Source organism: Filicampus tigris, chromosome 14, assembly GCF_054856515.1.
Source record: "Filicampus tigris isolate MCC_2025a chromosome 14, RoL_Ftig_1.0, whole genome shotgun sequence".
In the NCBI taxonomy this organism is placed as follows: Eukaryota; Metazoa; Chordata; class Actinopteri; order Syngnathiformes; family Syngnathidae; genus Filicampus; species Filicampus tigris.
Genome location: NC_141230.1, coordinates 23,020,040 through 23,034,798, shown reverse-complemented (window position 1 = coordinate 23,034,798; position 14,759 = coordinate 23,020,040). Strand labels below are relative to the sequence as shown.

At 44.1% G+C, this 14,759-nt stretch overlaps 1 protein-coding gene across 11 annotated transcripts in view; it reads left to right on the top strand.

Annotated features, from left to right (window-relative positions):
* The window catches only part of tns1b (tensin 1b), a 93,247-nt gene extending 90,326 nt beyond the window's left edge, over positions 1-2,921 (top strand). For all 11 annotated transcript variants that reach the window (XM_086051202.1, XM_086051194.1, XM_086051196.1 and 8 more), the window contains 2 exons: positions 494-523; positions 596-2,921. In XM_086051202.1, coding sequence (XP_085907328.1) covers positions 494-523; positions 596-734 — 169 coding nt within the window. In that variant the 3' untranslated portion in view covers positions 735-2,921. The remainder of the gene's footprint in view (positions 1-493; positions 524-595) is intronic.
* Positions 2,922-14,759: the final 11,838 nt, after the last annotated feature.

The window sequence follows — 14,759 nt, the reverse complement described above, 5'->3', positions numbered from 1 at the left end:
GCCGTCCTGTGAAGAACACTTCCTGTGTGTCTTTTTGTTTCATGTTTCTTATTTTTGCGTGAATGGGCTTTCCGCGTTACAGACGTTAACGTGAACATAAAAAAAAAAATGGGTGTTTTTCACAGGGAGTGGGGGCACAATGTTGAAAAACAAATGATCTAAAATCCCTTTTCCCTTTATGTTTTCTGATGCTTCAAACTTTTCATGCACCCCTTCCCCTTATATATATATATATTTTATTTTTTTTGCATTGTCTTGTATGAGAATGATTTTGCATCTTTTTATATAGTGGCATAAAATCGTCCCCTAGAAACTAGCCCCTAGCCTTTGGACCCCTTTAGGCACCCTGGCATGTTTCTTTTGCCGAAAATCTTGCTTTTGCCACACATTCCCTCATAGTCAGTGAGCGTGCGTGCGTGCGTGCGAGTGGTGCCGTTTTTCTTTCGCCAAATGTCCTCCACAAGTTGCTAACGTTTGATTGCAATCTTTGCAGGTGGAAGAAGCCCGAGGGGGGCGCAGCCAAGTAAGTGGTGGCAGATTTGTTGTCAGTGGCCCAAACAGCGTGTCAGTGGCAATTAACGCCGTGTGTTTGCAGGTTGTTTGGTTTTGTGGCGCGCAAACAGGGAAGCACCACGGACAACGTGAGCCACCTCTTCGCCGAGATGGACCCCGAGCAGCCCGCCGGCGCCATCGTCAACTTTGTCACCAGGATGGTGACTTTGCAAAAGCCATGAGCGTCTTCAAGCTACCCTCGGCACTTCTTTGCTTTTTGTTTTTTTTTTCCCAAACACCCAAAACGCCTTTGCTTACTTCTTTGCCTCCTTTGACCGACACACGGGCACACACTTCTTCTCCTGGTGGACACTTTGTGTTGCTTCTTGGCGTCAAAGCGCATTTTTGTGGCTGTGCCGCGCCTGCATCACGCTTGCGCTTTTCTTTTCGGACGGACTCCCGAGTGGACCTGCGGATGTGCGGAAGGGGGCGGAGCTGGACGCGACGACGGGACGGGAGGGGCCTTGGCTCTCTCCCTGGAAGGGAAAAACGTTTGGTTGGCGTGAATGCAAAATGTTTACACTTTGTTTCAACCCAGACGTCACGTGGGCGGGAAAAGAAGGAATTGTGGCATACACTGAAAAAAAAAATGTCGGGGTGGGTTGTTCCTCAATTTTATGTCATCAAGTGCTAAAATCATCAGGAACCGCAGTCGTTTTTTAAGTAGATGTATAGTCTACTTCGAAAAATGAACCTGGAATGATCCAGATGATTCAAAAAGAATGTTTTTCAGTGTAAAACAGCTGCAGCTATCCTATATTTTTAGGTCATTCCATCAAATAATCGGATTAAAAAAATGGCAGTGTGTTGTGAAATATATACATTATTTTATCCAAACTGAAACAAGGTGAATTAATGATAAATCCATTTTCAGAATAGTTGTCAATTAATTTGGTAATCAGTAGTTGAATTATATGTTTAACCTGGAAGTAGACCACGAGCGATGATCTTTAATTCCATTCAAAATTCTTGTTACAACCTCAAACATAAATGTACAGAAAATGCCATTTTGGAGGAAAAAAATTCACCAGAAATGCGCTAAAGACTTTCCATAACAACCCAGGCTAAACTTAACTCCTCCCGAACATGCAAAGCTTTTTTCTCAAGTGATTCGTCACTTCCAAATATTTTCTTGGCTACTTCTTTTCTATTGGCCTGGGCTTTGGGAACATCTAGTGGCAACTTGGGGCATTTCAAAAGAACATGAGTAGCTGAAGAAAGTTTAAAAACAAAAAACGCAAATAGGCGAATGTTTGATTTGGGCACAGCAAATGTGCAGGATATGACTGTATGACGTGTGCACAAAATGCTCTTTTGTGGCCGGACGAAAGACAATGGACGGGCAGAGGAGGATTTCATTTTGCCGTTGGCCGCTGAGTATTTCATTCTGACGAGAACCAAATTAGAAAGGGCACATTTTGCGATGTCTCAGGAAGGTGCGCCACATTTGCTCAGCTTCACACGTGCAAGTGGTTGACTGGAATGATGGTCAAGCCACAAATGAGCCTTTTGGACGTTGCCACAATGTTCTCCTGTCGTGTCACGTCTGGATGCCAGAAGAAAAAAGTCAAGTGTTGTGTGTGACCTTGGCCGATTGAAAATCGTAACTTTTGAGTGCTCAACCAAAGACTGTTTTTTTTTTGTTTGTTTTTTTAAAGTGGTCAGGGCTTGCGCGACAGGTGGGAAGATTGGAAGTATTCTTTAGTCAAAAGACGAATGTGGCTGCTGGATTGTTTCATTCTGTATGTACTGATATTGTCGGTCAATGACACCATTGACAGCTTGTGAAAAAAACAATGTTACTGGGTTTTCTTTTCCTTTCTTTTTTTTTATGTGCTGTATGTAAATATTTTGTCTTCATGGGCAGGACTGTTTTTCGAAGACTTCTGGTCTTTTTATAAAACATTTTTTTTTTGTTTAAAAAAAAACAACAACAAAAACAAAAACTAGGAAAAACAAAGCATTTCAGGATTTCCTAAATATCAGAAAGGGATGTGCAAAGTTCCGATGACTTGTGTTGAGACTTGTTTAGTGTAGTCGTACAGCCAAAAGGCACATTTGTGTGAAGTGCTGCCCTTGTCACTGAAAGCTCAAAATCAAGCAAAAATGTACAGCTCATGTTTGATTATTTTTATCATACGCAAGGGTAAGCAAAAAAAAAGAAAGTACCGGTATGTTGTATGTGTGTAAGGGGCTTTAGAGAAAAGCACTGTGCCATGACACTGTTGTTGCGTATATCTTTTGTTTTGCTTGAAATCTCTTTATAGCGCTGCACCAGCTGGCAAAAACTATACATTCACACCCTAAGCTATACAAATATATATATATATATATACAGATGAATATATAAAAATACTTAAGAGTGACAATATTTATTTTTTGCTTTGTTGCTCGGCGCCCACTTACATGAATATGTAAAAAGATGACTGAAATGAACAGGATTATATATATATATATATATATATATATATATATATATATATATATATATATATATATATATATATATATATATATATATATATACACATATATGTATACATATATATATATACATATATATATATATATATATATATATATACACTTATATATATACATATACATATATATATACACACACATATACACACAACAATAAAGTGAGTGTATCAGTGATTTATTTTTAATACTCTTATTTTCCGCATCAAATAATCCCGTTTGACATGATTGTATGAGCCCAACATTGAGTTATTGTAAAGAAATGCCAGCATGATCCTTATTGTCCAAGTCGAGCACTTAATTAGCTGCAGTGGAAATGATGCGTCCACTTTTGAAGTTGATGCAGCGTATGACAAAATCAGCATCACAAACCGTCTGGTTGGTCTCGTGACGTCTCCCAAGCGACACCTTGGTGTGACATGTCGATTCGTCGGTCCAAAATCATTTATTTCCGACCCGTAATGTCTTTTTTTTTTCTTCATCTATCTGTGGCACTGACGTGTCACGACAGGCGGAAGAATGAAATTGATCAACCCGATGGCAGAACGTCCGTCAGTGACGTTTCAAACGACATTGCGTTCAATCAATCAGGCCCACAATTCAAAACGGGTAAGCAAATTCTCCTAGCAATCAAACTTTTTTATTATTTTTTTTTTTAAACACTTGTGTCCATTTGGAGGCGTGCCATGATCTTTTTCCAGACACGAAATCGTGCCTTGGCTCAATCAAGAGCGGGCAACAAACAGTGGTCCAGTCGGTGGTTGCCCTCTTGTGGCAGACAGGCATCATTACAAAAACAACAAGGCCTGTGTGCTCGCAAATCCATCTTGAGCTGGAATAACGAGCTGTACCTAAAAAGAAAAAACGGGACAAAAAAAAAATACACTGGTGTGTTTTCTTTGTATCTGGCAGTGAGATACCGATTCGTTGTGCGTTCGCTTTAAGGCCTGCGCCAAATTAAGCACTCGAGACCATGAAAAGAGAGATCTCGCACTTGAAAATACATTTTTCTACAAGGTCTGTATGAACAAGTGGCTGCATGCGAGGCGTTACGACGACTTTAAGGAGAAATGTACAACAAGTGCATGTTGAGCAAAGCGGAGTGGATTGGACGTAAAGTATGACGCCCCCTCCCCCGGTTCCCCCCGTTCAATCGTTGGACTGCGAGAACGTGTCACTGTGTAAAGAGAACGTTGTCCATATTGTATTGTATGTATGGCTTTTACTATTTCACATGGGGAATAATTAAAAAAAGCAGCTCAAATGAGAAGTGTTTTTGTCTCATTGATGAAATGAATATGACGGGACTATTTTTCAACTTTTCAAAATTCCCAGTTTTCCCATGCATGCATCGTTTTGCAATCCCCCTGAAAAACAAAACGCCACCAAAAGCAGAGAGAGACAATTTTACAAAGGTTGAACTCATCCTTCCACCTCAGCTGCTGCTTTTTGGCAGCCCTGAAATGTCAGACGTGGGGTTGATCATGTGGAATACACTGTATGTAGTACAAAGTCACGGAAAGAAGAACAGTCTCCGGCACACCTGCGACCCACGGGAGGGTGATAAAAGGCTAGCTGGAAAACGAGCAAAGCCGCAGTCTCCTGGCGACGTCATGAGCGCAAGGTTTTTATTCTTTTTTATTTTTTTTAAATTGCATATTATACAGGGCGGCACGGTGATCGACTGGTTAGCACGTCCTCCTCACAGTTCGGAGGTCGTGGGTTCGATCCCGGCACCGGCCTTCCTGTGTGGAGTGTGCCTGCGTGGGATTCTTCTACGGTTTCCTCCCACATTCCAAAAACATGCACGGTGTGATTGTGAGTGTGTGTGTGTGTGTGTGTTCGTTCGTCTCTGTGCGCCCTGCGATTGGCTGGCGACCAGTTCGGGGTGTCCCCTGCCCACTGCCCGATGACAGCTGGGATAGGCCCCGCGACCCTTGTGAGGACAAGCAATATAAATAATGGATGGATGGATGGATGGGCATATTATACAAATACCTAATATACATGACGTAAAGACACATAAATGAGTTTTTTTCTTTTTAACTTCACAAAGAATCAACTCTAAAACACGTTCTCAATTTGGTCAGGGGCAACAAGCAAAGGTTTCAGTAAATGTGTCAACATATGTAGACTTTTCTTGTTCATAACGAGGGACAGTACATGAAGAGAAAAACAGTCAGGAGCGGAGAAGAATTCTCAAATTTTGCCTTATGAATGTGGGATTTCCCTAAAAGTAAAATAATATTCATCACATACTGAAGTGATATGTTATATATATTATATATGAGCCATTCTACCGAATTGGTTGAAATTGCTGTCCCACAATGAAAATCACATTTTAAAAAACAATGAAGTGTTCAGACCTTGCATATTTCGTAATATCTTATGATCTCTTTTATCACAAGACATGAATTGAGATACTATTAAACTGAATGTATTGAGGGATCTGAATCTATAAGAATGGCTTTATATTAGCCAACAGGTTAACCAAAAACCAAATTGTGAATTACACATCGCATAATCAGTTCAAAGTCTGAGTGCCCTGATCCGAGCACGGGACCTGCTGGTGAAGATCAGCCCCATAGGCAGGGCCAGCCGGGGACGAGACCAACCCACATTATGTTTAGATTTTGAAGACGGCATAAATGTGAGGGCTGCATGTTAGACCGTGCCGCTTTTCTGCCCTCCCCCGTCTTGGGTGAGAGCATTCGCGAGTATGGAAAAGCTGCCCAGATCTGATCATTGTATTGTATGAACTTCAGAGAGGGTAAAGAAAACTGTTGTTGTTTTTTTTCCAAAATACGTCTCACTATACACGGTCGTTTTTTTTTTTTTTTTTAATTTTTTTTTTTTACAAAATACGCCTTGGTCGCTTTAAAAAAAAAACAAAAAAAAACTCCATGGTCGTTTTTTTTCTTAGTATAATTGGTCGTTTTTTTCTTTTTTTTCCCACAAAAAACGCCTTACTATACATGGTCATTTTTTTAACAAAAAATCTCTTACTATACATGGCCATATGGTCGTAAAAACGACCGTGTATAAGGTGTTTTTTTTTTATAAAAACTTTTGTGTGAAAAAAACCCCGACCATGTATAGTAAGGTGTTTTGGGGAAAAAAACGAGCATGTATAGTAGGGCCGTTCGATTTTGCCTGATAAGAAAATCCCGATAATTTTCTCTCAAACCCGATTTTACGATTACGATTTCTTTGTAAAATAAAACATAATGAAAAATGAAGTATTTTGAATGTCTTTTATTTAAACTTAATTTTTCTTTTTTTGAACTCAAAATGCCAGTCAATTTAAGTTCAATGAAGGGGATCGGCTGGCTAAAATGCAGCCTCCTACCAGCACGACCAGAGCAGGGATGATTCAGAATGGTTCAGTTCTATTCCAGGCAATTTCTAAATTTCAATCCTGGGCTCCCAGCTCACCATCGACCTGGCCAATTTCGTCAGTTGAGCATAAGCTCCACTTCACTTCCTCAATCACTCGGTAGTCGGCTCAGATAGTCGGTCGTCTCTTGCAGCAAACAATCCCGCACATGCGTCACTTTCTCCTCGGCCGGCGGACAATCGCTTCCGCATTTCAGCAATTGGATTGAACGCGCTAGTACTCACGTGACCACATGACAAACACGGAAGTAACCACCGGAAAACAGAGATCTTAGTACGAAGAGAAGAGTAACCGAAAGTACAAATACGAAGAGAACGCACATTCAGAACACAATACAGAAAGTACAAATGGGCTACACTTAGATACACCAAAAGTAACAAAATCGAACGTGCCGATTTGAACGTTTTTAACATCGTTTTATCCAGAAAATTCGGTTACGGTTCAAAATCGCTTAATCGAGCAGCCCTAATGTATAGTATGGCGTTTTTAAAAAAATCCTCTTGGTATCTTTGCTGTATTGTTGTTGTTGTTTTTTGTTTCCTTGGCCAGACCTCCCTTGAGAAGCGGGTTTGCAAAGTCTGGTCAGGCTTGTGCAAGCTCTTGCACTTGATTCGGTCCAATTCGGCTAATTCGATACGATCGGCTGTCATTTGGTGTCGTTGGCTCAATAAAGTGCTTCAAGCCCACCGTGTCGATTTTCTTTGGTCCCCGGAGCCCAGGGGGATCCTTTCGTGCTTTTCCTGCAGCCGACCCCAGATGACGACCTTTGAAAATGTCTAACACAATACTGACTGCTTTCATACAAATGAACTGGCTGCAAAAAATTACCACGTTAGATTACAAATTACTTCTCCGCGGATTGCTTAGTGAGGCGTAATAGGCCCAACATTTTGACCATCTGTGCCAGCTGTAACTTCTGAAAATGTTTCCCCAAAGTTAGCCATCATTCACATGCTATATCTGTGATTATTTTCCGCCGTTTGAGATGAAACACATGATGCAACTTTTGAAAATGGAATTCGACCAACAGAAAGGTAAAAATGCCTTTATATGCAATACCACATTTTCCCCACATGGTGTCAGTGTTTCCCTTTCAGATACACAAAGCCTCCGTGCCAAAATTGGCTAAACCCTTGATTTGACCGGAGACATTTGGACCTCTCATTCTCAAGTCTTGCAAGATGGAGTCATCGTTTGTATTTTCCTCACAATGCGGTTGCCGAGACACTCGCGGGACAAAAAGAAGTTGACAGGGATAAATGCCACGCGCGTGCGAGCGCGCACAGTTTCCGAGCCCCTCACCGAGTTGTAATTTGAAACCTTGTTCTCCACAGGGGTCCTGATGACGATGTGTGCTGGGAAGGGCGGTGGGGGGATTAGATGGTCTATTTTGGGGCGCCAAGGGTGCGTGACAAGGGGGTAATCCCTTTAATCTGCGTGTGCTTCTGGTTTCTGATGTGCCCCCCTCGTGTTTGGCCTGCTTTGTGGCTGTCATTTCGACACTTTTCTCCGAACGCGCTCAACATCTGACCTTGTCCTCTTGGACCGTGGACGACCTGGCCAGTTCAACTCTATTCTGTTTTTGTCTCAACGGCGTTATTTTATGCTGGTTTCCTGTGTTTGCAAACCTTGTCTTCCGCAGAGACAATATACGCGCATAGCAGAGACAACATACACGCATGGGTTTTTTGTAAAAAATGTATTTATTTATTTATTTTTGAAAGGGAATCCCACCTATTTGCCTTTTTGGTGCCCTTTCTGTAATGCCTTAAAATGCCACAAGATAGTGCAAAAAACATTTCTTTCTGAACACCCAATTCATTTGACCGATATGAATTATTGGCAGTTATCATTCACAAGGTAAATTTGTCCAGAAGTAAAAAAGTTCTCAATGTTTTTCACACTTTTGAATGCCAAATGTGTCTTTACGGTACTAAAAACAGTTGGGTTGAAAATAACACATTTTTGGGTCAAAAATGGATCTATCGACTACTTGGGTCAATTTGACCAAACTTTCTGGGTTGTTATTGAAAACAAGCCCCAAATGGGTAGCTTAGAAAGAAAAAACAACCTTGAAATTGGACTGTTTTGTACAAAACAATGCAAGGAAGTGGGTCAAATTGACCCAAATAGTGGATCGGTCAATTTTTTCTTTAGCCCAAATTGTGTTATTTCAACCCAACTTTTTGAGTACATGGTTTGCAACAAGTTTCCTGAAGATGTGGATTTCATTTTTGGATATACAGGGAAGTATTTTTCTCCTAATGCGTAATATGCCTTCCCCATGGAAACTTACACAAGTGCAATTTACTGATTTAGGAGTCGATTGTTTTTTGCTGCTTTTATGAAAGGTCTGTCTGTGTCACCGAAGGTGTCTTTTCCACTAATGCCACCGGTGGGGACCTCCTTCTATTGTTGCGATCTGTGATCTGAAGTGTCAGCCATTTTGCAGTCACACCATGGCAGGCAGCAGAACAGATGGTATTTCTGAGCTATGTATGAATTGATGCAATTGCGTATCGTTACTGGTATGAACGGACGGCGACAGAGAGTCAATGGTTTAATGAGTAGTTGAAAACTTTGATGCACTTGCATGTGCAGAATTTGAGAGGCGACGCACGTTAAGTGTGACACTCAAGCAAGACTTCAGAGCCAATACCTGTCACTGACATAAACACGGAGCCGAGAAAAAGTAAAGATGATTGAGACATCGTTTGTCTCCCATCACTTGCTGGCGTCACTCACGTCGCTGGGCTAAACACCTGGCGTGCAGCCAAATGATGCCGTTAGCTAATCCATGCATGTCTTCAGAAGCCAACAACACACACACAAAAAAAAAAAATCTTGCTAGTTAATTTTTTGCCAAACGAGTCATTTGCTTTGTTGCAACGCCCCAAGCTCCGCCCCCGACCGTCACGGTGACGAAAGCCATACTTTTAAGATTTGCTTGACGCAGACTCGTTTCCTAGAAACGGAGTAATTTTGAGACACCTGGTTTGGAAATTGTGAATAAAAAAAAGAAAAAAAATCATAAAATTACACACAAAAGCCAATATGCAGCATAGAATCTAGTTTCCCTGACTTGATGGGGGGCAGGAACCCAGACCTCCTGCCAATAGCCAAAGCACACAAGTCATTGTAAAAAGGCAGAACTTCAACAAATACTGAACAATTCTTCCCAAATAAGTTTGATGCTGCTCGCAATTTAGGTTGACGCTACTACCGCTGCATTGAGACTTGCTAGCATGTTAGCATCGAGGCTAACGGGATCACAATTTTCCAACAGATATTTGATATTCGAACACAGTGGAACAACACATGGCATCGTTTTCATCGTTTACCAAAGAGTGATCATTAAACTCACAATGACCTACTGAGCATGCAGTAGGACCACAGAAGAAGACGTCTATTCTTTCTCCAAGACATTATTCAGACAGAGTGCAAATGAAAAGATAAAGTGGATCAAGTACACGGCCCCGTAGGTCCATTTGCAGGAATGTCCAATTAAAAAGGAGACAAACGTTCAGTGGTGGGATTTGTGCCAGTAAATGTCAGGCACGTTTTCTTGCCTCTGCTCCTGGCTAAAATCAACAACACTCAAGTGGCTTTGAATGCTCTAACAGAGATGTCATTCATACATTGGCAACCGCCAAAGTCTTTTCCCAAGAGCCGAGCAAAAGGCCCAGTCAGCATTTGTGCGTACAAAACCTAATAACATACATCCGTGCCCGCGTTATTTCCATTGCGATGTTTTTGTGCTCTGATGAGCGATGGCGTATCATGTGACTCATTGTTTATGCCACGGTGGCGCTCGCCAGGCTAAATGGAGGCCGCGGCCCGTCGACCTACGGACGCAAAGATCATGAAGGCGTTAGGTCCGTCCAAGGAGAATGTCAGAGAACCAGCCCTGGAATTTGCCCAAAATCACTACTTCAAACCCCAACGGCAGATTTCCTGCTGAATTCCAGCTTGAGACTTCTTTTTTTTGTTTGTTTGTTTTGATCGGCGCAACTGGTGTCAAGGGCGGATTTTCTTTTTGATCCGCTCAGTCGGCAACACATACGAGGCCTGGATTTCGGCCAAAACCTTGCTTGAAAGCAAAAGGGCGTCGCAGGTGCAAATAGGCGACACTAGCGCGGTGAGGAAACGAATGGGACGTGTCCGTGAAGAGCGCGCGCGCCAAACGTACAGCACCGAGCTAAGCGGCGGGCTTAACAAATGAGCCGTCGCTGCCTTTGAAGCAAATTCCATCAAAAGCTCCTCGGTGCCTATTAGCAATCCCCGAGCCCCCTACCCCACTCTTGACCCCGGCACCCCCTCCCCCAGCCAATCAACGCATCCCAAAGCCCCCGTAACAGATGGCTGCAGATGGCTCTTCGGGGGTCACCTGGAGTGGGTTGGGGGGTTGGCAAAGGTTACGCAAGGGCGCAGGGCTGTTTGGGATTGTTGTGACACGGCCCGTCTGCCTGTCAGTGTGCAGGTGGATGAGTTACATGTGCTCACTCGGACCCCCGCAATCCCCCCCCCCCACACTCTCTCAAAGCCAGGGGCCTTTGATTGCAGGTCAAGAAGCCCGAGTCGCAGGGATTCCGTTGACATTCTAGAGCAAGCCCCCAAAAATCAGGTTTGGCTCACTCAGCAACCCCCAGACACCTGCTTTGGAAAAAGTGCAGCGTTAAGCCGGTCGCAAAGGGGGCATGGGGGGATTGGATTGGAGGGTGGGGGGCCGGTTGGGGAGCATCGTGAAGGACTGATAACCCTTTGCCAGTGCAGGACCGTAGTCCATCTCTTTCTTTTGGTGCCGGTAGTAGTTTGTCATCAGTGTCCAGTCAGTGTCGATTAATGACACCAAAAACAGAAAGCTAGCAAAATAAAACGAGGACGTCATAATTTTCCACCCAACACCCAATCCCAAAAGCAGTTGCTCACAGAATCTAATGAGAAAGTCAGACCTGTTCAACCAACGGCCGAGACCAAGGTCGTGTCACAAAAGACGCGCCAAACTCAGAGCTGGGCATTGTGTCCCAAGGACGGACAGACGGACGGACGCCCATTTTGTGAACGATCCATTCATTGAATGCATTATTATCATGGTCTTTAGTGTTTTTCTAAGACACCCCCCTAGTGCTGCCTTGACTTCACTTCAGAGTGGAAATTTGTGATCATCCACCCGCGGAGGTCTGCTTGCAGCTTCTTCTAAACGTAGTTTGTGCGCTCTGATCTTCTGCAATGTCGACTGCGCTGAATTGAAAGGCAATGTGAGGAATGTATGCCGCTTCCATTGGCTACGAAACAAGCCGCTTCTGTGCTCACTCCCACAATGGCGCAGACGCCCCTTTGTACCTGCGTCCGTCTCCGAAAACGCCAAAAGAAAGAAAACCCCACTCATGCGCACGTCTAGACTTGAGCTGGGCTCGGAAATGGGCCGCAATGTGTTTGAGCTGTCCGTCCAACTTCGCGCGACTGAAACATCACAGAAATAAAACGTCAAACGTTGGAAAATCACAGCTTGCGTACGTGTGACTTGAGTTGTAGCTGGTTAAGCTCTGGTTCGAGTTCCCGAGGTCTGAGCCAGCAAAAAAAAAAAAAAAAAAGCTAATCAAGCCTCCCGGTGGGGGCGCGGAAGGGTCACGGAAAAGCCCATCTGCTGCCTGACCTTGACCCCCTGCGTTAAATCACCCCCAGCTGTGTGGACACGAGCGGCTTGACGTGCACACTTGTGACACGGGTGCTGTCACACTACCCTGAGGGGGTTTAAAACCGACGGGTGGGGGGGGAGAGGCTACGCTGCTGAGAAGTGGCGCAGAGGTGACGACCTTTGACCCTTTGGCCATTTCTGTGGACTTTGTGTGTCACGGGCCGCAGCTGCAAGCTCCAGCGGCAGGTGTGGCGACTCGTTTTCAGCTGGGGCCTGCAAATCTGCAGGCCGGGCCGAGGTGTTGAGTGTCGGTCGGGGCAGGTGCTGTCAATTTCAGGTGCTGCGCTTGCCCAAAAATGCCAAAGGAGTGATGCTAATCACAAATTGAGGCAACCCGAATCTCCCAGGGGGTGGCTGGAAAACAGTGGCAACACCGAGGAGCCGCTAGCTTCCAGCTGGTCAGGGGGACGCAACTGCTTGACTTCCAAGAGTCTCAGTCAGTCTCATCATGTAGTACAAAAAAAAAAAAAAAGATTTGTCGCTTGTCGGTTTTTGGAAATAGTTGCTAGATGTTGGCAACGGCAGTCGCCGTTGCTTGTTTGCAATGCCCGAGCACCACCCCAGGTCGTCACGGTAACAAGACAAAACCACCCCCAACAGACTCTGAGCCTCCAGAAATCTTCAATAACGTCACCAAAAACAATCTAGATTTTTTGCTCAACTTTCTCTCTCTCTGCCTTTTTTAAAAACATTTATAGTCAGTACAGCAGCTGTAAATGATTGCAATGCCCTCGCCACCCCCCCATCGTCATGGTAACAAAAATAAAAACCAAGCGTGACAAGTGGCTGTGCACCGTTCTTTATTCTTTATCTTTGGTGTATTTTGAAGAGGGACTGTACTTCCTTGCCACCAATTACTAGTTTCCTATCTGCCAGGGCTTTGTTGCCATCTGGTGGTGTAAGAGAGAAAAAGAGAGAAAACAGCACAATTGTATTTCATTTTATATAGCGCATTTCATAACAGCTAGAGCTGTAACAAAGCACTTTACAAACAATACAATAAATAGAACAAAGTGAATTTGTGAGTAGCGAATTGCTGTATTGAGGGCTGCGCCACCAAATGAGTATCACGGTTATTCATTTTATAATCACGATCATTAATCCCACTGAATCATCCTGATTGGGAAAACGCACGCTTGTACTGCTCAATTTTCAGCAAACAATGTGTCAACAGCTTTCAGTCGAAAATGATACTTTCAGGTGAGTGCCTCGTCGTTTTACAACAAATGAGAATATGCTCGTAGCTCCGTTGTTTGTCAGGCAGTTTAATGAAGCCTCGACCATCCGTGCGCCCCCTGGTGGTTGGCTGACGATTGCTTGAGAAAAGGCAAGCGATAGACATGCAGCCGAGCCCTCCTTTAATTGTAAATATCGCCGACAATCAGGTTCATTTAATGGCGGCAGCCAAAATTGAGGACAGGATTAACATTTGACTAACTGCGCATTGAAATTCACTTTTGAATCGTCTCAATTTGTCACGTCCGCTTTCACTCACATGACAAAGCAAAGCACATGAACACATGTCCAAACCATCAGGCCTGCTGGGATTGAAGCCCTCAAAGCTTTGGATTTCAATCCGTGTGTGTGTGACCCAAACACGTGGCGCTGCGTGTGTGTCCGAATCGACACACCCGTTATGAAAAGAATTGCTCATACTGATGCACGCTGGAAAACACCAAGTGAGTCGACTTTTGACAGGTGGCGGCGGCGGCGGCGGCGGCGGCGGCGGCGGCGGCGGCGGCGGCAGTCCGCCCTCGCGGCCGCCTTTTGGGATGGGGACCTTCTCGAAATCGGGACGTGCGGACGCTTTCGAAGCCCTCCGATTTGTTCCGACGCTTTCGACGTGAACAGGACACGAGTGTTACTCTTGCCAGGCTGCGAGTGTGCGCGTGTGTGTCCGATGGAGACAGTGTGTGCCAAGCACTTCCTGGGGCCTGTGCCGTGACCACAGTTGCAGTCATGCGGCGGGTCGCCGCCTCCCGAGCGCAACAGGCCAGCGCCGAGCGAGCGCGCTGGCTCTTGGCTGACCTCCGCCTGCACCAAAAGCGCCTTCGCTCGCTCGCTCACCTCATTAGCTTGACAGGAGCCACAAAACAAATTTGGGAGCATCACTTTGGAAGCGCTTTCATGGGAACGTACCAAAAATATGGGATGATGACTCCCCCTCAGGGATTTTAGCGCTGTTTTGTACACAAACACGTCCGCGTGTAAATATTTAAGACGTGTGTGGATTTGTGTTTGAACAAACAGATGGACAAGCAGAAGCGTTCGTACCAGCACACCTTGTGTTTGTGTGCAAGGGCCATATTTGGTTTGGAAAATGGGAAAGCAAAAAAAAAAAGAAAAGCAAACGTTAAAATATGAGGCATCATATTATTATGGAAGTAGGGAGCTGCCAATATGGAGTAAACTACACATTTTTGACTGGCAAGTATGTTCGAACGTACTTGAAGGCGAAATGCATTTTTTTCCCCATAATTGACTCGCGCATGCAGAACCATTCGCTTGGTGTTTGTGTCAAGTCATTTGTTTGAATAAATGAATAAATAAAACCATGAGACTTATATTATTACGGTAGCGTGGAGTTGCTAATGTGGAGTAAAGCTTTTTGACCTTTTCAACATATTTGCA